The sequence below is a fragment of the Xenia sp. Carnegie-2017 genome, unplaced genomic scaffold, assembly GCF_021976095.1.
Source record: "Xenia sp. Carnegie-2017 unplaced genomic scaffold, XeniaSp_v1 HiC_scaffold_23, whole genome shotgun sequence".
NCBI classification, from domain to species: Eukaryota; Metazoa; Cnidaria; class Anthozoa; order Malacalcyonacea; family Xeniidae; genus Xenia; species Xenia sp. Carnegie-2017.
The window spans coordinates 16,907,448-16,926,159 of NW_025813486.1; the positions used below are offsets into that span (position 1 = coordinate 16,907,448).

Consider the following 18,712-nt stretch of genomic DNA (forward strand, 5'->3'; position numbering starts at 1 on the left):
TTGTAGTAAAATTGCAGTATTAGTGCACTGGTGGACTTATGTGTTTTTATAAGATTTCTACATGAAGTACTTCTAGTTTGCTTATGAATGTCGCAATCTTTAGATCTTTGGGAAGAACAACTCCGGACTGTTCAATCCAAAATGCAATTTACTTGATAAGTTAAAAAAAACAGTTTCTCTACCTAGGGCCTATAGAACGAATGCTTTCTGTCGTAATGATTTTCTTTTCTCTTTTTGCAAAAGACTTCAAAAATTCAAACTGAACATCGCGAATACGGTCATCACCCAGGAAAACTCAAGTTTTGCCGCCATGGATACGTCAAATATGTTAGACTTGTTCACAGTCGATAATAAGAAAGAGAAAAAGTCAACTGCTAGTAAATCATCAGCAAAAACATCGATGTCCGAGATTCTGGAGAATTTAGGCGAACTGTGGGACGAAGGACAGTACGAACAAGAATATGATCTCAACACTTTTATGAATAAACTAGCGTCATGACGAAAATCATAATTATGTTGCTTATCATAGTTATGTCATAATTGTACACGTTATTAAGTCACGTGTATGGACAAAATTACGTGGTCTTTAAACATTTGCGTGGCCTGGGTACGGCGAGGTTTCGTGTAGCGTATATGGTGAATGAGTGAAACACTGAAACAACTCTCACCCCAAGTTAAGGATTGTGGATTCAAATAATGACTTATGAATAAGTCCTTGTGGTAATCTACTTTGTGTAACTTATTTGTCCCAACAAGAAGACCTGCTTAAAAACTTTTGCGTCAAAACGTAGCTAATGGAAAGAAAGCAGTTTTGTGTAATTTGGACTTGTTACGTAGGTTGAAACAGGGGTTGTAGTGACATTGATGGATACACTGTGATTTTTGCTCGAGCGCCGTACGTATAGTAATTTAGTACATATTCAGGAGTCGTTTCATTCAATGAAGATTAAACTCAATTTGAAATTGTGTAAAATGCGTAATATTTTAGGCATTTCGCAACGCTTGTCGGGCTAATTAATATCTTGAAGCAAATATCTAAATTATAGAACCTTGAATTAAAATTCTAACTAAGGGAAATGGGTTACCTGACGTGAAGCTGATTAGATACGTAAGAAAGTTTGCTAAAAAAGCATTAAGTTTTCACTGTCATTCTATGATTCTATTCACTCTATTACGCGAGAAAGGAAACGCGATTAATGATAATCGGGAACAAGGAATACGGCAATGTGGATTGCTATCTTCGTGCATTTCACGAGCGCATGATCCAATGTCCTTTTGTGGAAAAGCCATAAGTGTTGTATTTGTCAGTTTTGATCATGAGTGTTTTGCAATTTCATAACAATATCGTAGTACTTTGGCAGATGAAAACATTCTCTGCAAACAGACCAGTATCTTTCTGCTCCTCCTATTAATTTAACCTGTTGAAACAGAGAAAGTTTAGTAGGAGCAACACGTGTACGGCACAGCCAGTCTGCTTAGGTAAATCCTGCTATGTTAATTTTTCCTGTTCACTCACTACGAAAAAAATAGAATTCCGAAGTAATGAATAATTATAACGTTGTAAAATTTACATGACAAGACCATGCCAACTGGCTATGTCACTGAGCAGGAATTCTTAAATACTTCTCTATATGTTTAGTGATGTTGTATTCTCATCACCTGTGTTTCACTCCCCAATCTCATAGAAAATGCAGCATCCTTAAAACAGTTCATACACACAGCATTCAACTTAACAACGCTTTCAGCAAGTGGAACGAGTGATAGAACATTGCCAAATGCCTGGAAAACAGCTTATTTAATCATTGCGTTTATAGACATACATTTTTGTGTATGGTACATAAAAAATCAATGTACTTGATCTCCTTGTATTTATGTGATAGTGAGAATGATACAAAAGAAATCAATGTACTTGATCTTATTATACTTATCTTATAGTGAGGATGGTACATAAGAAATCAATGTACTTGATCTCCTTATACTTATGTGATAGTGAGGATGGTACATAAGAAATCAATGTACTTGATCTCCTTATACTTCTGTCATAATGAAGATGGTACATAAGAAATTAATGTGCTTGATGTCATTGTGAGGATAAACCATACATACCATAGGAAGTAAAAAAAGAACATGATGTGCCAATACCAACCATTATCCATAAAAGTATAGCAATATAGCTACATTATTTATATGTACCTGTCTTTGAAAGGTGCCATCCAAAGCTGCGACAATAACAGTTTTTCCTTTATTAGCAAGCTCTTCACAAAATTCAGCAATATCAGGAAACTTAAACAATAAATTGGCACAGGTTTGGTGTTTGGTACATTCATAAAAATACATCAGAAAGGAAGCAACATACAAACTGTCCTTCATCAATACCAATGACATTATACTTCATAGCTTGACCTTTGACTTTGAACAATTGATGACATGGAACTGCACCCATTCTCTGTCTATGAAGGAGAGGTTACATAGGTTAGAAGAGAGGTTATTTTGGACAAAGGCTCCCAAATTTAAAATTTATGATATTGACAATCTCCAATTAGTGAAAGTAACTGCCTTTAATAACAAAAAAAAACATTTCATTCCAGAAGTTAAGTTGTGAAAACTGTTTAATTCTTTGAGCTGCAAAAAAGTGCAAAGGAATTTGAATGACAAAAAAAGAGGACAGCACATTACAAGAATAATGTTTATCAATAATATCTTTTGAGATCTAGTGGATAGAACAATATGTTAAGCAGAAAAGCATTGTCCCCACCCCCCTGCCTGAAATTCTCCTTAAGTCCTTGCAATGTGTGTCTATCATGCAATAAGATGCTCCATAAATAAATACAAGCTTAACATGGAATGACAACACACATCGAAATGCACAATTTTGAGATGTGGAGGTGGAGTGCAAAATTACAATAACAGGCCACAATGATTTATTAATTCTTGCTCATAATGCTTGAAGGAAAGTTAAATCTTGTGTTATCCCTTTTTAACAATTGATCTCATTTTAGCACTCTACATATACGTAATACAACATATCCACCTGTAGGGGAACCAATAGTGAAGGTGATACAAATTTGATATAATATGACACATATTACAAACTTATCATGTGTTGAAACTTTTCTCTCATCATAACGATCATCTTGCTCATATTTAATTAACAGACATGAATGATTGGCAAATTGATAGCGCTTCACTCGTCTCATCAATTCTGTTCTAAAGAACACCAATAGTTCTACTTTAACACGGATAGAAAATCTTGTAGAAAGATCAAACATGGAATGTCATTTCACAAGTAACAATAAAACCCATGAAAAAAATGAAAGGACCCCAATACACTCAAACTTACGTTTTACCACTAAACATGGGTCCAAATATGACCTGTACAAAAGGGAAACAATCGCTGTTAATCTTCCATATTTGAAAGTTTGTTTTTGGTATTTCATAGAATTCATACTGATAATTTAGGAACCAAACTTGAAACTTCCTATGCCAGCAAAGTGAGAAAATTTATTCTAATATCTAAAGCTAACCTGAATTTGTCCTTTACATTGGGAAGCATGATGAAGAAGACCAGGAACAGTGACGCAAGCCATTTGCGTTGTATTTAAGTGAGTAAAGACAGTAATAAAGTCACCAACCATTTATCTTTGTCTTTTTTATGAAATGCTTTCAAACTAAGCGCGCTGTTGCTTCTGCGCGCACTTTACGTTATTTTAATTTGATTAATTCGTGAGCGACCGAGCGTTCGTGATTGTACACACGAAGTCATGAATATGTCATTACATATTAGCAATTAGCCAAAAAGTAAAATCGAATACGCGGAGCTTACGTAAGTCAGTGTAAGTGAAACCTAAAAGAAGTAAACCAAAGATGACAGTTCGTTTTCTGAGTTTCTATTTTACGTTACATGTTGTGTGTCATTGCGGTTTAGAAAGCGCACTATTCCGCGATACAAAACTGTTTTGCGAGTCTTCAAACGCTGACATTTTCTTTATATGGCGGGCTCAAACTTAAGATGGTTGTCGAAAGTGCCAATACAAAAAGGCTCCACGAGGAGGAATGGTTTTTTTCCGTCTTGTATGAAGCATGCGGAGAACTTGAAAGATCATCGGCATGGGAGACAAGGTTTTATCTGATTTATTGTGTTTTGAAGTGTTCTAAGAGCAATTTTCTTGATAAAAGATTGTTAACTTCAACTGATCGATTGAGTAGTGTTTGTTGTCTTTGAGGTTTGCCCAAGTTTGTTGTTCTTGCCTTTGTTCTTGCCTTTGGCATTGAGATTTTTACACGAAGCAAAATGCAAATGGACATTATGAATTTAAAATTAAATTTTTGTTCGTTTGTAAGTTGATAATCATTGACTTTCAAACCCAGTTTAGTTACCAATACCTGTGCTGGGTGAAATCTGTCTGTAGAAACTACTACAGGTGTATCAAGCAATGAGTCTTGAGACCTCTAAAAGGACTGTTTTCATGCTTTTATGTACTGTATACATTTAGACTGATGCTTTTCTCAATTTCTATTTGTTATTTAACATTGTTAATTACAGACTGAAACTTCGATCAGAAAGTCAGAATCCGCCATTGCAATCACCAGCCCCAAGAAAAAGAAACAGCCACAGGATTTCAGTTTTGGCAAAATACTTGGTGAAGGATCATATTCGACTGTAAGTTTTGTTGATAAACTCCATGATACCTTATGATAAATTATATAAATTATAAGCATACATCACTAAGACATTGTAGGTATGTAAATGACAATACTTCTACTTGCAGACATTTTTTTTACTGAACTAATCTGTCCTTAGTACTCATTGATGGATCTTAGAGATGTGCTGCCACAATTTTAGCAAAAAAGACTCTCTGATAGGTATATAGGTACCTCTAATGCTTGCTCTGTTATATATATTACCACTACCAATACAAGACTGCCAAATTTTAACAAGGAAGGTTGAGTCCCTTAAGCCTCTCTTCCAATACACTTCTTAGTGATCTACTTATGTATAATCAATGTATAATTCCTTGTGATTACCTTGTTATCTTGTGGGTTTTAGATTACTTGCAGTATAGTGGCATAAGTTTTTCAAAATGTGTCTAAAAATTGAAGAATTTTTATTTACCTGAGCTATCTAAACGAGGAGAATTAAAATAAGACAAGTAATGTAAGATCTCATGAAAACTCTCAAAAACTTATGATAACTTGTATAAACTGATGATGTGTTATGATAACTTTTATAACTTTTAATAATTTATGATAAGTTTTCATTTATGTATTCGGAAGACATAATGGCATGAAATGTCAATAGTGCTTATGATAAATATGACTATTTTGGATCAAATTTTTAAATCTTTTTACAACTTTTCTTTCTCCAACCACTCATTCCTTTTGCATTTTTTCAATATCTCAACCATGGAATTTTAATTTTCCATGACTCAACAGTGAAATTGAAACTTTTGTGCAAGTCTACACTTAGATTAGTATAAATTATGCATTGGTTTTCTTCTCGACCATAAGGCTTCCCTTTTTATGTCCCTAATTGATGCAGCAAATATGATTTTTTTCAAATAATAAATTATTGATGTAGGTCCAGTATGCAAAGGAGATCAACACAGGCAAGGAATATGCAAGTATGTAAAAGTAGCAATGACTGTTAAACTTTAGTAATAACTGTAGAACCAAAGGCTGTCTCAAAAAAAAAGTAATTCAACTTTATGCACCTGGTATGCAGAAATCCCTAAATAAATGAACGAACATATGTTCGTAGCATATGGAACTAAAATAAGCGAATGCGAGCACGTTAAAAATATTTAGTCGAAATTACATTCTTTCATCGCTGTGTTGAGTGAGACAAAAGAAAAACTAATTAATAACAATGGTGTCAAAACAAACTTTAACGTAAACTAGGAACGTAAAGAGTCATTATATCTAAACACAATATCATGCGTACAGCGCACGCCCGTCAAAAAGCTTCCAAAAATTTGCTGCCCGTGGCCGACGAGCTTCAAGTTATGCGAATCACTTCCCTGGAGAGGGTTGCTATCCACTACAGATGCGGCTAGCAGCTAGTATTTTTTTAATGACCCTTTGTCTCCCGGCCTTGCCCTATTGCAACATCAAGAAAACCATCCAAAACTCAAAGGACGAAAAAAGTTGAGACGTAAAGAGTCAAAACATATTTAGATAGAATTAGTCAAAATTTTACTCAGGTTCCTAAATGGTTTTTATGTCTGTGCAAGAAAACATTTACAGCGTTCACTCGGCGTTGTTTGTAAACAGCATGCCGTCTCAAAAACCTTGTTTACTTTTTCATAATGACCAAATTCGAAAAAACAATGTTAAGGCAAACTGCATAAAAATACCATACATAATTAAGATGTAAGGCTCCGGAGGAACTAAACCAGAGTCGTGTATTAGGAGAGTGGGACACTGGAAGTAAAATTGCTTAGCGTTCGCCATTCTTGTTCCAAAAGTCAGCAAATATGGAGCATTAAGTGGCGCAAAGAGAAATTTTTGTTGTCTTTTTTTTTCATGAATAGACAGCAATCCCTACCTTTAGGATTCAGTTGTTTATAGATGTCATAATAATAGAAAAGCATTTATTTAATGCAGTGAATGTAATTCATACGCCTTTACTACTGTTTTTTCCACAAGGGATCGGGTACGTTTGAGTTTCTATTCTTCATCGCTGTCATCGGCATTATTATAACGCAACATAAAATCGCTCTTAACATTTTTTTATAGTTTATCTCCTATGTAAAAAATGGTTATAATTTGCGCTTTTGGAACAAAAATGGCCGCTACTTCCCCACATGACCATATGTACCCAATCACTGAATCACCTTGATCATAATGCAAAGTTTAGAGAACAATACGTTTCCCAACTCTTACAAATACAGGGCTCTGAAGTAAACAACGTTGATTTTCAAAATATTTAGCCTTAATCTCATATGTTAGAGCATGCAATTTTGACATATATTTTTTAACGCGCTTTCATTTGCTCATTTTCCTTCCAGTTGTATCTAGCAACATGACATTCTATAACTAGAACTACAATCTTTCATAATAATTCAAAACTATATGGTAGCATGTTCAGTAACTTGCACACAGCAGCAGCGTGTTGAAGTTGGATCACGTTTTTTAAGACACCATGTATAGTGACAAGTATAAAACAGCTTCGATTCCAAAGCAAAATAGAATTTGCGAAAATGTCTTCTTTCCAATGATTCACCTGAAAAACTGATTATCATTATTATATCTAAATATCGTTGCACGAACCAACGACTTTCTCTCAATAACCACCAATAAAAATGAGTTGCTGGGTAACCATGGTGAAGTGGTGTCATGAGGACCATGCACTAGTAGTGGTACTATTAGTGTTGTTGTTGATGATTTTTTACCAATATGGAAGTAGTCATCTTCAGAGTAAAACGACAACTTTACTTTACTTGTATTTGTACTTGTAGTCCTCGCTTAACACTACAAAATAACTACTGCTGACGTTGTCGAAACGTCAGTCTACACCTACACCTACACCAACAGTCCCACTGTCTCTGTCAGAACTACCATCTAAAAACATACATGTAACAATACTCCTAGGTTCACGCCATTCAATTCATGCATAAATTGCACTAAAGAACGCAAAATGATAATTTTTTGGGAAGACAAATTCTCGTGTTTGACGTTTTAATCTCTCAATATGTTGTCATGTATCGCATGACTATAATACTTTTGGCAAAGACGTAAAAATGTGGTCAGTCAGCATTTTTATGCCGGTCATTGTCCGTTGATCGGTCGTTTTTGAACCCTGTATTGTGTTGGTTTATATCACTGACTTTGGCCTTGTGACAACTGCAGAATTACTTTAGTGATAATTGTAGAACTATTGTCGGAAACTGATAAGGGCATCACTCATCATTAGTTAGTTGCATGCACGAAATATCAGTAATGACGTCAAAACTAGGGAGTGATAGTGAGGATAGAGAGTGGAAGAAGCGAGTCAGTTGTAAGACGTATGTGACCAAGACGGAGTCCATTGTACAATACAGTAACGAACGTACTTATTATTTAAAAAGTTTTGCTAGTTAATATATCTTTGTAAACCTTATTGTTGCTTGATGTTATTTGGTTTACTTTGATTGATTGTAACTTGTCGAGGACGACGAATTTGGAGGCACAATTCTCGTCACTAAAGTGATAAAACTATACACACTTATAGGACACAACTACTACCTTCAGATCTCTTTTTTGTTGATGTCAACTGTTTTTTTTTAGTTAAAATTCTTGAGAAACGTCATATCATAAAAGAGAAGAAATCTCCCTATGTGCTACGAGAGAAGGATGTCTTGAGCCGTCTGTCTCATCCTTTTTTTGTGCAGTTGTTTTTCACTTTTCAAGACAAGGAACGTCTTTGTATCCTTTTTCATCACAATAGTTTTTCTTTGATTTACTAATAGAATTTCTGACTAGATTCTGGTGTTTATATATACATCACATCATTTCTAATGAAGACACTAAACTGGATTATATATAATATAAGCACTAAAGTTTCTACATCAGATTACTTCTAATGAAGACATTAGACTGGAGTATATAACGACTAAATTTTAACACCACGTCACTCTTCATTAAGAAACTAGACTAAAGTACATAAAAACTCAGGTTTCAACATAAGACCATACCTGACAAAAAAAAACAACATTAGACTGGAATGGCTACTTATAGCTGCTGCTCAAGATTCAATGTTAGAGTATTTTTGTATTCCCTTCATTCGCTACAAATTACAGATTTTGGTTTAAGTTTGGCTAAGAAAGGAGAGTTGCTTCCATATATAAACAAGGTAAACAATTCTGCAATTTTTCTTTTCAAATTGAGGCCTTTATTTCGAAGCTTTGCTCTGGTACGAAATTGTTTTTGTTTACTGTCATTTTGTACATGTAATAGCATGGTTTCGAGTGCAATTTGGGAAAAACATACACGAGTGAATTTTTCAAAGGACGTGTGCAATTTGAAGTCTTTAGAAAACTCACGAGTGCATGTTTTCAAAACTGCTCGAGAAATCATGCTGCTTCTTGTTAATAATATACATGAAAAAAATTCTCAATTCTGTTGATTTTTAACTCAGCGTACGTACATTTCAACGGGCAAGTTGTACTATCGACCTGCTTGTATTTTCAATTCCTTCAGTTAATGTTTTCATAACACCATAGTTTCTACACTTGCAGCTAGAACAAGATATCTACCTTTAGCAGTGTTCGTATTTTTTATCAGAAACTTGTTGCAAACGATGAATCGTTGACTCCGTCGCCAAAGAAAATTTACTTAAAACTTACGCCAGCCATTGTAATTTTTGCACTGGTGTTTCGTTTTTTTGCACTCGTGTTTAGGAAAAGATGCACTGGTCTTAACCAATCAGAATTGAGATATTTTTTCAACGATCTTATTAGGAGTGAAACACTTCAGTTTTTGTTCTGTTTTATGATGAAGTCACTGTCCGTTCACAATATCTTAATACTATCACGCACCAGCGTGGCACACTTATTGTAACAAGGGGGCTGGACCAGAACTTTTCATTTTGCTGACAAGGAGGCTGGAGCAGCACATCTCATTTTGTTTACAAAAGGACTGAGGCAGCATATCTCATTTTGCTGACAAGGGGACTGGGGCAGCATATCCCATTTTGCTGACTAGAGGACTGGGGCAGCACATCCCTTGGATTAGTTACTTATAGTTTTTACCATAAATTATATTAATTCTTTCTTTAACTACTTAAATAAATTACAAATATGCAATGAAGGACAAAACATGAAAGCATTGGTTGTCCAACCAGCAAAAGTTAAATTTTTATTTCCATTTTAATAAAATTTGTTTAATTGCAGTTCAAGTACATTAGAAAAAAGATGTTTTTTTTGCGCAAGCTTTACTGATGTAAAATGCATTCCTCGTGCAAAACGCTGGCTTTTTGCTTTCCACGTTTTTCATAATAGAAGATTAAAACGACAGAATTTTCAGTTAACATTTCTTTTCTGACGTTAAATGCAAGTTGTGATAAATGAACATTTTCTATTTACCAGATATTCTTTTATTCCTTCTTTATACAGCTTGGCTCTTTTGATTTGAAATGTACACAGTTTTATTCTGCTGAAATTATTTCTGCTTTGGAGTATCTGCACTCACTAGGAATTATACACAGGTATTTATAATTGATCATGTTTTGTTTGAAATTTTGAACAGAGACTTCGCCTTTGTAAAAAATCTAAATTGCCTCAAAAAGCGTATTTGCTATGATAAATAACGACCAAAAACTTCGTAGCTTTGATACTGAAGCTTTGCATTACAAGATCATCTTCGCGGATAGTATTCAAATTTTTTATACTCCATTTTTGCAAAGCAAGGAGCCTGGGACGAGATTTTGATTCCTCCTGTACGTGGTCAATAAATATCACATATATGTCATTCTCATCGAAATCATTGCTATGTGCCTGTTTCTGTAATTTATGGCGTTTGTTGTGCGTTAAACTTATATAAATTATTTGTAATTATTTTCACAGTGTTGTCATATGTTGAGTTGATGAGGAGCCTCACATGGGCAGTTTTAATTTTAGAAATCTCCTTCGTACCTCCATCGTATGAGATTTCTATTTATATCATTTTATGGTGATCGTAATAGCATTGTATTTGTTCACATTCTCCATAAAATTTTTATACAAAAAAATAAAGAGGAAAAAAACTTAAATTTACGTTGAGCTGGATAACGCTATGCATTTTTGCAAATTTGGTGGATGATTCAACACACATTTACAACAGTTTTTAGTGTTTCTTAATTTAGATGAGTTGGCTATAGAAATGCCAAGTGTCAATTATTGGCAATATAAGGCAAATACGATATTCAAAGCAGGAATCCTGATAGCTATGTGATTTGCCAGCATTTTTAAATTGGCAAACTTTAGTTCTAATTTCAGGGTTTGTTGTTTTCTTCTCAGAGACCTGAAACCAGAAAACATTTTGCTCAGTGATGACATGCATATCAAAATCACAGACTTTGGAACCGCGAAGATTCTCGACAAACCAGATCAAACCGGAAAAGGTTGGTAGACAATAGCCTGCGTGCAGGCGAACTACAGAGAAACGTAAAGTGTGAAGTGGTTTTCACAGTTTGAAAATCTTATGTTCCTAGTTTTAGAAAGGCGATCTTTCTTGTTGTTATCTCTCTCATTACAAAAAATTACCTTGTTATTTTTTGAAATTTTCGTTTAGTTTTAAGATCAAATAACTGTAGTTGTTTGTGTTGGTCATTGTCATTTTTTTATTTGATTTTGTACAAAATGCAGATAAAAGGAATTTAATGAACGTTGCTGTAAACGTAAAAAATACTTAGCAGGAATACAAAGCTTTGCGAAGTTGGAAAAGTCTTTGAAATATGTGCGAAAAACTTGCACAACACCCAACTAGGATTGAATATTAAGTCGTATTTCATAAGCACAATGTGTGTGCCGGAAAGTGTAATTCTAGGAAGTGATTTCTTGTCAGTAAAAACCTGCGATCAGGTTTTTTTGATTGTCTTTAGAAGGACGAAATTCTTTTGTTGGGACAGCTCAATATGTTTCACCGGAACTTTTAACTGATAAAAGAGCGTGCAAAAGGTACAGTGCACTGCTGTATTGCTATGTTTTTTATCCGTAGCTTATTCTTACGAGTACGCAAAGAATCTCCCCTTCAGTTTCACCCAGCCCGAGAGTCAATATGTCGTCATGTTCTTGATTAAGAAAACATCAACAGTTTTGCACATTGTTTCTAAGAGACATGAATACTTTTGATGTGATCTTTAAAAATAGATATCAAAACTCAAAGCAAAATCGAGTAAAAAAATTGTTTGTTTTAACTTTGGTTTTTTGCTACATTATTATTTTCATTGTACGTATATACATTTTACATGAATAAAATGAGTTTTTTCTTAAAAAGCTCGGATCTTTGGGCTCTTGGATGTATCATATATCAACTGTTATCGGGATTACCGCCGTTTAGAGCAGGGTAAAAAATTACGCCGATTTGATGTTATAAAATAGTACGGTTTCTCAATCTTCTCTAATTCACCAATTACTTCCGGTTGTGTTTCAGAAATGAATATCAGATATTCCAAAAGATTATAAAGTTGGAGTATGAATTTCCAAATGGTTTTCCCGAATGTCCAAAATCACTCGTTAAACAACTTTTGGTAAGTGATTAACTTTACTTTCTCATTACGAATTTTTGTGTGTATTTATGTTGTAGCTACAATCGTCAACCATGCAGTTGCACAAACTCAGCGAAGAGAGCCTGCATAGTTTACTGTATAGTGACTTTTACATTAAAACTGGATGGTTTATTCCCACTTAAAAAGATCAAAAACGTAATATTTATGGGAAACTTTTAAGGCAAGTTCAACCTGAAATTACTGGCGATATAGGCAAAAACAAACAGTTGGATCAATTAAAATAGTATTATGTTTTAATGCATTAAGAATGCATTGACATGTACTTTTCTTATACTATGCACAGACAAATTAAATTTTTGATATTATTTGCTATGCGACTGGCAAATTTAATTTACCAAAATGATTTCAATTTGAATTTCATTTGGTAAAAAGGACATAGGGTGTGACTTTAAACGTATTAAAAGCGTGGTTTTATTCTATATGCCTGGATGGAATTTTGTTATCTTTGAATCAATGTTTTTCTATGTTCAACTGTAACTTTTTACTAGTGACGATATTTCAAACAATGACAAACATTTACGTACCAGCATCATCTTTGTATTGTTCAAATTAGCAGGCATTCCTCTTCTCGCCGCAATATATATAGTGGCAGCGGTTACTCTAGTTTATATTATTCAGCTATGAATTTAGTTGCTGTAGTTAGCGTTGTTGGGAAAATGAAGAAAAGCTTCTGTGTCTTTAAAAAGTATTTTTTACTCTCTCCCGCTCTTAGGATTGCCTCTTTGTAAACTTTATTCCCACTTCCATTTTTAATACATTAAGTATACTTATGATTATGGACGTAGATATTGGATCCAACGCAAAGACTTGGTTGTGATGAGATGGGATGCTACGGACCATTAAAAGAACATTTGTTTTATGAAGAAATCAAGTGGGAGAGTCTACCCCAAGATACACCACCTCGTCTTCTCCCTTATCTGCCTGCAACCAGCGTTGATGAACCAGGTTTCTGGGGGGATAGCCAGGTACACAGTTGGCATTTATGTGTCATAATCATACGTTGAAGTCATTTTAATGTTGGTATCGGATTCAATTGTTATGCATTGTAATGATCAAATGTTTTCGTTGCAACGCGATGTCCATACAGTTCTGTTTCTTTATGAAATGCTTAACCAAAACTTACTGCAACGTTTGAATTTAAAAATAGGAAATGATTTGTTTTTTTTTTGAATTAATTTAGATCGACTCTTTTACTTCAACGGATAGTGATATTGATGTTGGAATATTAGAAAACCTTGGCATAGTGGAAGAGGAAGCCACAAAGCTTCACTTGGTTAGTGATGGCGACTTTATGTTGCCTAAACAAGAGCGCTTGAAAACTAAAACCAAGAGAAAGACTCTTTATGGTAGGAATTAGCTATGTGTTAGAGAACAAAACTAACACATTGTTGTATTTGCGATTGTTTTGATTTGATATTTAGCTCCGCATTGAAGCAGTTATGTATGAAAGTTTTCATTGGCTATAGCTTTCATTGAAACACTGGAAAATGTTTTTATTGGCTATTGGCTTGCATGCATTGAATTACTTGCGAATGTTTTGATTGTTAGCCAGCATTATAGAATGTGTGTCAACCAAGTGCAATATCCGTTCAATCATAGCGTAACGGCTATTTTCTGGGTTGAGATAATGACGGATTTTGTTATTTTCGTCTCTGTGCTCCATGCAACTATCAAAGACAATAGTATTTGAAGTAAAATGAAGTTGTTAGTCAATGTTTTTTAATAACTTTTCAGGTAAATTAGACGATGTAGTGGCAAAATTGAATTCAGTTTGTTGCAAGTTCAAAAATTAACGATGTAAACGTTTTGAAGGGCTTTTATGAGATAGTAAACTATTAGTGAATTATACTCCTGTTGGTAATTATAATTAAGATCTTACTGACGAACTTTTACTTCGTTAAACCTCAACACTTTGTAAACAGGAGATCCATCCATCTTAATTTAGGTTTTAAATTACCGTCAGTAGAGGCTTAGCACCACATCTGGGAACCGTAGTAAAAATATTTAAACCCCCCAGTTTTGCAAGTGCTACTTCCAAATTTCGTATTTTTCATACAGATTACTGTGCAAATGTTTCTTCTTTTACATTATTATAAATATGGACCTCTCACAGGTTTGGTATCCCCTGCCTTCGCCCAGTCTTAGCCCGTTTTGTTACGTCATGCTTTAAACAATCGTGAACATTGCTGGGCTTTTGGAATATTTTTTCTGTAGTAAATTTATCCCTAAAAGAATTCAACTTTGTTTACATGGAATTAATCAGTTTAAATTTCTAAAACTTTCAGGGCAAGTTTTGTTGGGAATAATTTGATTCTTAAGACTGGACTTATTGACAAAGAAAGGTAATTAAAATTTGAAAGGAACATATTCATTACTACATTTTAAACTCAGGTACCTTCACGGAGATGCTTGGGCGGGTGGGAGGGTAAAGAACGATAATTTGTTGATGAACTTCTAGCAACATCTGCCAATCCCTTCTGAAAATATCATTTAAGAATTTATTTCATTCAGGGACTGTTTGCTCGAAGAAGACAATTGATACTAACTGAGGGACCACATTTGTACTACGTTGATCCACAAGCAATGGTTTTAAAGGCCAGATACCATGGTATGTTGATTTTCTAGTTAATATATGGAGAAGTGTAAAGTTGAAATTGAGACCTTATGTGGTATAATATATAGTGCCTTCCTTCATTAAGAGTTATCTGATGTTGAAACTGTTTACATGGCAAAGGATCTGATGTTAAAACGATCACAATATTTAATCGATTTTTTGTGTTTTGTTGTGTTTTATTTAGGACGAAAGATTTAAAGGTTGAGGCAAAGAACTTTCGCATATTTTTTGTGCACACAGTGAGTGTAGTATTTATCATCTTTAAAATCGCTTCTTTGTTGTTCACATTGGATATTTTCTGCCTTATAGCCTAACAGAACTTATTATTTGGAAGATCCAGAGGGAAATGCAGATGGCTGGGTTAATAAAATCAACGAAGTTCATCAAATGTACTTTAAAAAACACGATGAGGTTGGAAATAAGAGATGAAGACGCAAGGGACACCTCGATGAATTCAAATCTTTGATAAACTGTGATCAGTAATTCATCAATGGTAAAATTACATCTTTTCTATCTACCACTTGAAAAACTTGAAAACAGTAGCTAATATCTGGTTTGAAAAATATTGTGAAGGAACCTTCACTCGAAGTTTTTATAACGTAGGATGTAGATTATATTAATTTTTTGACTACAAATATTAGGAAAGTGCTGCCCTTTATAGAGTGGATAGATGGACGAGTTAGAAATTTGGCAAAGATTACATGAAGTAATGCACAAAAAAAAACGTGCACTCTTGTGTAAAGTAAGATGAGGAAAACCTTATGTCGTTCGGTATATTTTATAATTTTCAGTTTGTATAGTATGCTATTCCTATCCTTTATTTAGTTTTATTTTCTTTTAATTCGTATTGTGTTTTCTACAACAATAATTACGTTCATAAAATGCCTACGCAATAGTAAATAAAATTAAAAGAACGCCACTATGTTGTTACTTCGTTTATGTTCTATATTTTTTTCCTTTACTAAAGAGTTTCTTAAGTACCTAAATAGCATTTGTTTAGTCAATGGTTTTCTACGTTGTGATAACGTAATATGAAAACATGTTTCTTGCCAGTCCACTAGAATAAATTAGCCTTGTTTACAATTTCTTCCGTTGTCAATGGGAATTTGCCCCCTTCCCCTACAATAAAATTTCCCTGCCTGGACCAAATTCTCTAGGAAATATGGCCTTCTCTTCAAAAATTTGGCCCTTATGAAAACTTTAAGTTTTATCTCGAAAATGGTGCAACTTTTTCCAAGACCAAAATTACAGATGATCTAAGATATTAAAAGCTATGTACATTTATATATTAAATAGCATAATATCAAACCAGTCAGAATAACTATCTCACTTTAGCAATGACATCATATATTGGCAAACATGTTAATGTTGGTTTTTGCTGTAGTATACAGTTTAGATGAGGTTAATTCTGTGCGTCATTCGTTTTTACAATTGTTCGCAGTTTGAAGGCAACATTGTTTCTGAATTTTTCGACTGCTAGCTAAATTTCGGCTTATCCTAAAATATGTATTAGATTTGTCTAAGAAAATTTTTAAAAATAAACGCTTTGACTTTTTTGACTTCAATTTTTCGAGTCTCTTATGAAGTTGGTAAGCTGTTATTTTCCGTTATGTTGCCACATGTGTGAGCATATGGCTTTTGCCAAAAATGTTGTCTTTTAAAATGAATAGGTTTGTCTTCTTGCCAGTAGAAAAACTCTTAAAATTTCAAATCCTCTTTTAATTTAACTCTGATTTCTTTGCGTGAAACACGGCAACATGAAATGCTGCAAGATTCATTATTACGTAGCAAAATACATTTTTATTTGTATATTTAGAATGATGAAAACTGTTTGTTGATTTTTGTCAGCCACGATAGTGTTTTAATTGAAGAAAATGCTTATTGAGAGTAATTGAGAGTAATGCCTGAAAGTAATTTGCTATATTACGCTCAGGAGTATGTTAAATAAGAAAGTTATTGAGAAAAAAACAAAATTTATTGATTAAATAGACCAGTAACGCAATCTTGATATAAAAGGATTATAACGACAGTAATAAACGCTGTTATCGCTATAACTGCTCATGCAAGAAATCATGTTTGTTCAAAATTTGCTATATATGGACGTACATTTTCACATACTAATAAATTAACATAACATTTACATAAGTCTGAATTACATAGGTCATCAAATTGAACACAAATTATCATAAATTATCATGAATTATTTCAGCACTGCTTTTTCTGAAAGTGAATTAATCTTGTGGAGGAGAAACTTCTTTAATAACAATACGAGAAACTGAATTCCATCCACTGTCCGCATCTGCGTTACCATAACCAGCACAATTGCCGACCCAGAAACCAACTTGTACTTTTCCTTTATGGATTTTGTTGCAGTATCCTTCAATATGACGATGCCGATGGATATTTTCTGGTTTTACAGTGTGTATATAAAAAACTCCATCAATAGGAAGAGGATTTTTACATTCCACTCCATTAAACGTAAAATACCAACGTTTGCAACAAGTATTGCAAAAAGCGATACGTAAGTTACCTCCATAAAAAACTTGAAGAGATGTGTTTTCGAACTTTTTTGTAAAAATACAGTTCTAAAATGAAATTATAGTTTATGAAAGAAGTTATAAGATATTTCTATTTCTTATCAATATTTGACATTATTGCTTGTAGAAATTTGAAAGTATTAATTAATATGACCTGTATCAATCCATGATCTTTGCTGTAAACTCTTTTCCATGCACATTGTTTCCAGTTCAGATTAAATATTTCATTATTTACCGATACGCCAGGTTTACCAGGTTCACCTTTTTCTCCTTTTGATCCTACATCTCCTTTGAGTCCGTCTCGTCCTGACGATCCTGGTGCACCAGGTATTCCAGGGATTCCTGGGATGCCATTTGCAGAACATCTTGTTGAACATTGGTCCTATATAAAGACGAAGAAAGTGCAGTCAAGATTGTTGGCCCTCTTCGTTATTAAATCGCATTTGAACTCTTATTTACATTGCACAACAATTCTTATGACAATAATGTTGAAAACCTCGTCAATTAGAATACAAAAAACACTATGCAGCAAGTCAATTAGTTGCACAAAAATTTACAATATTGGCAAGCAACAAAACATCAGCATATTCGTTTCTATCTGACTAACTACGTGTGCCAAAATAATATGATATTGCAAAGCCTTCAAAATCTCTGTTTTAAGAAAATACACCTCCAAAGTAGACTTAAATGCAAAACAACACAGATAATAAACTTAACTGATAAATTATTAATTCAAACCTTTGTTTTGCTCTTCTTAAGAGTGGCAACGCTATTTGATACAAATAAAATTAATACCATCCATAGAAGTATATTCATTTTTGCCAATTTTCCACTTTTCCTTAACCTAAAGTTTGTTAACTTGTAGTTGGTGTCGAATGCTGAATGCTGAATTAAAATTTGCCCTTGCATTATATGCTATTTCAATGGCAATCTATACACTTCCGCTTCAGCACGAAAAGCTTATTTACAACTCCTCATTGTTTTTGCAAAGAAACGTAATTTGCTGTAACTAAAAGTTTTCCATGTTGTCAATGGCAGCAACAATGTTTGCAATAGCGAGTATGTAAAGGAAAGTACATTACTGGAGTATGCTAAATACATTTTATCTTAAATATTCATATTAGTACATATTTGCCAACATAGATATACACCAAATTGTACTGATAGAACATTTTGCATACATTGACAGTTATTATGGTGTCAAGGTCATTGAAGATTGTTATCTTGTATCATTGACTTATTATTTGCAAATTTCTCCGACAGTAAGATCATATTTTAGAATCAATATAATAACTGCTAGTTTATACTAATTTCTAA

General features: G+C 33.7%; 4 protein-coding genes across 5 annotated transcripts in view; 2 read left to right on the forward strand and 2 right to left on the reverse strand.

The window, feature by feature from the left end:
* Positions 1 to 973, forward strand: part of LOC124449267 (TATA-binding protein-associated factor 172-like) — a 41,824-nt gene extending 40,851 nt beyond the window's left edge. Inside the window, 1 exon segment of the mRNA XM_047000204.1 lies at positions 244 to 973. Coding sequence (XP_046856160.1) covers positions 244 to 499 — 256 coding nt within the window. The 3' untranslated portion in view covers positions 500 to 973.
* On the reverse strand, positions 957 to 3,906 carry LOC124447838 (thymidine kinase, cytosolic-like). 2 transcript variants are annotated; one of them, XM_046998830.1, is made up of 7 exons: positions 3,525 to 3,906; positions 3,341 to 3,372; positions 3,094 to 3,207; positions 2,357 to 2,450; positions 2,194 to 2,283; positions 1,660 to 1,779; positions 957 to 1,418 (listed from the first exon to the last, which is right to left on the reverse strand). In XM_046998830.1, the coding sequence occupies exons 1-7, from the start codon at positions 3,633 to 3,635 to the stop codon at positions 1,305 to 1,307; spliced, it is 675 nt and encodes a 224-aa protein (XP_046854786.1). In that variant the 5' UTR covers positions 3,636 to 3,906; the 3' UTR covers positions 957 to 1,304. The 2 variants fall into 2 exon arrangements, with proteins under 2 accessions (XP_046854786.1, XP_046854787.1); XM_046998831.1 differs by lacking the exon at positions 3,094 to 3,207.
* On the forward strand, positions 3,868 to 15,777 carry LOC124449268 (putative 3-phosphoinositide-dependent protein kinase 2). The gene is given in 19 exon segments (XM_047000206.1): positions 3,868 to 4,119; positions 4,544 to 4,660; positions 5,579 to 5,621; positions 8,266 to 8,403; positions 8,778 to 8,830; positions 10,092 to 10,183; positions 10,974 to 11,077; positions 11,558 to 11,633; positions 11,953 to 12,021; positions 12,109 to 12,205; positions 13,030 to 13,209; positions 13,425 to 13,590; positions 13,711 to 13,807; positions 14,530 to 14,586; positions 14,636 to 14,669; positions 14,756 to 14,831; positions 14,834 to 14,852; positions 15,043 to 15,097; positions 15,168 to 15,777. Coding segments are annotated over 19 exon segments (1,605 nt in total). The 5' UTR covers positions 3,868 to 4,107; the 3' UTR covers positions 15,288 to 15,777.
* Positions 15,778 to 16,814: 1,037 nt separating this feature from the next.
* Positions 16,815 to 18,267, reverse strand: LOC124447840 (collagen triple helix repeat-containing protein 1-like). The gene is made up of 3 exons (XM_046998832.1): positions 18,134 to 18,267; positions 17,550 to 17,777; positions 16,815 to 17,443 (listed from the first exon to the last, which is right to left on the reverse strand). Exons 1-3 carry the CDS (start codon positions 18,209 to 18,211, stop codon positions 17,090 to 17,092), a joined length of 660 nt encoding a protein of 219 aa, XP_046854788.1. The 5' UTR covers positions 18,212 to 18,267; the 3' UTR covers positions 16,815 to 17,089.
* Positions 18,268 to 18,712: the final 445 nt, after the last annotated feature.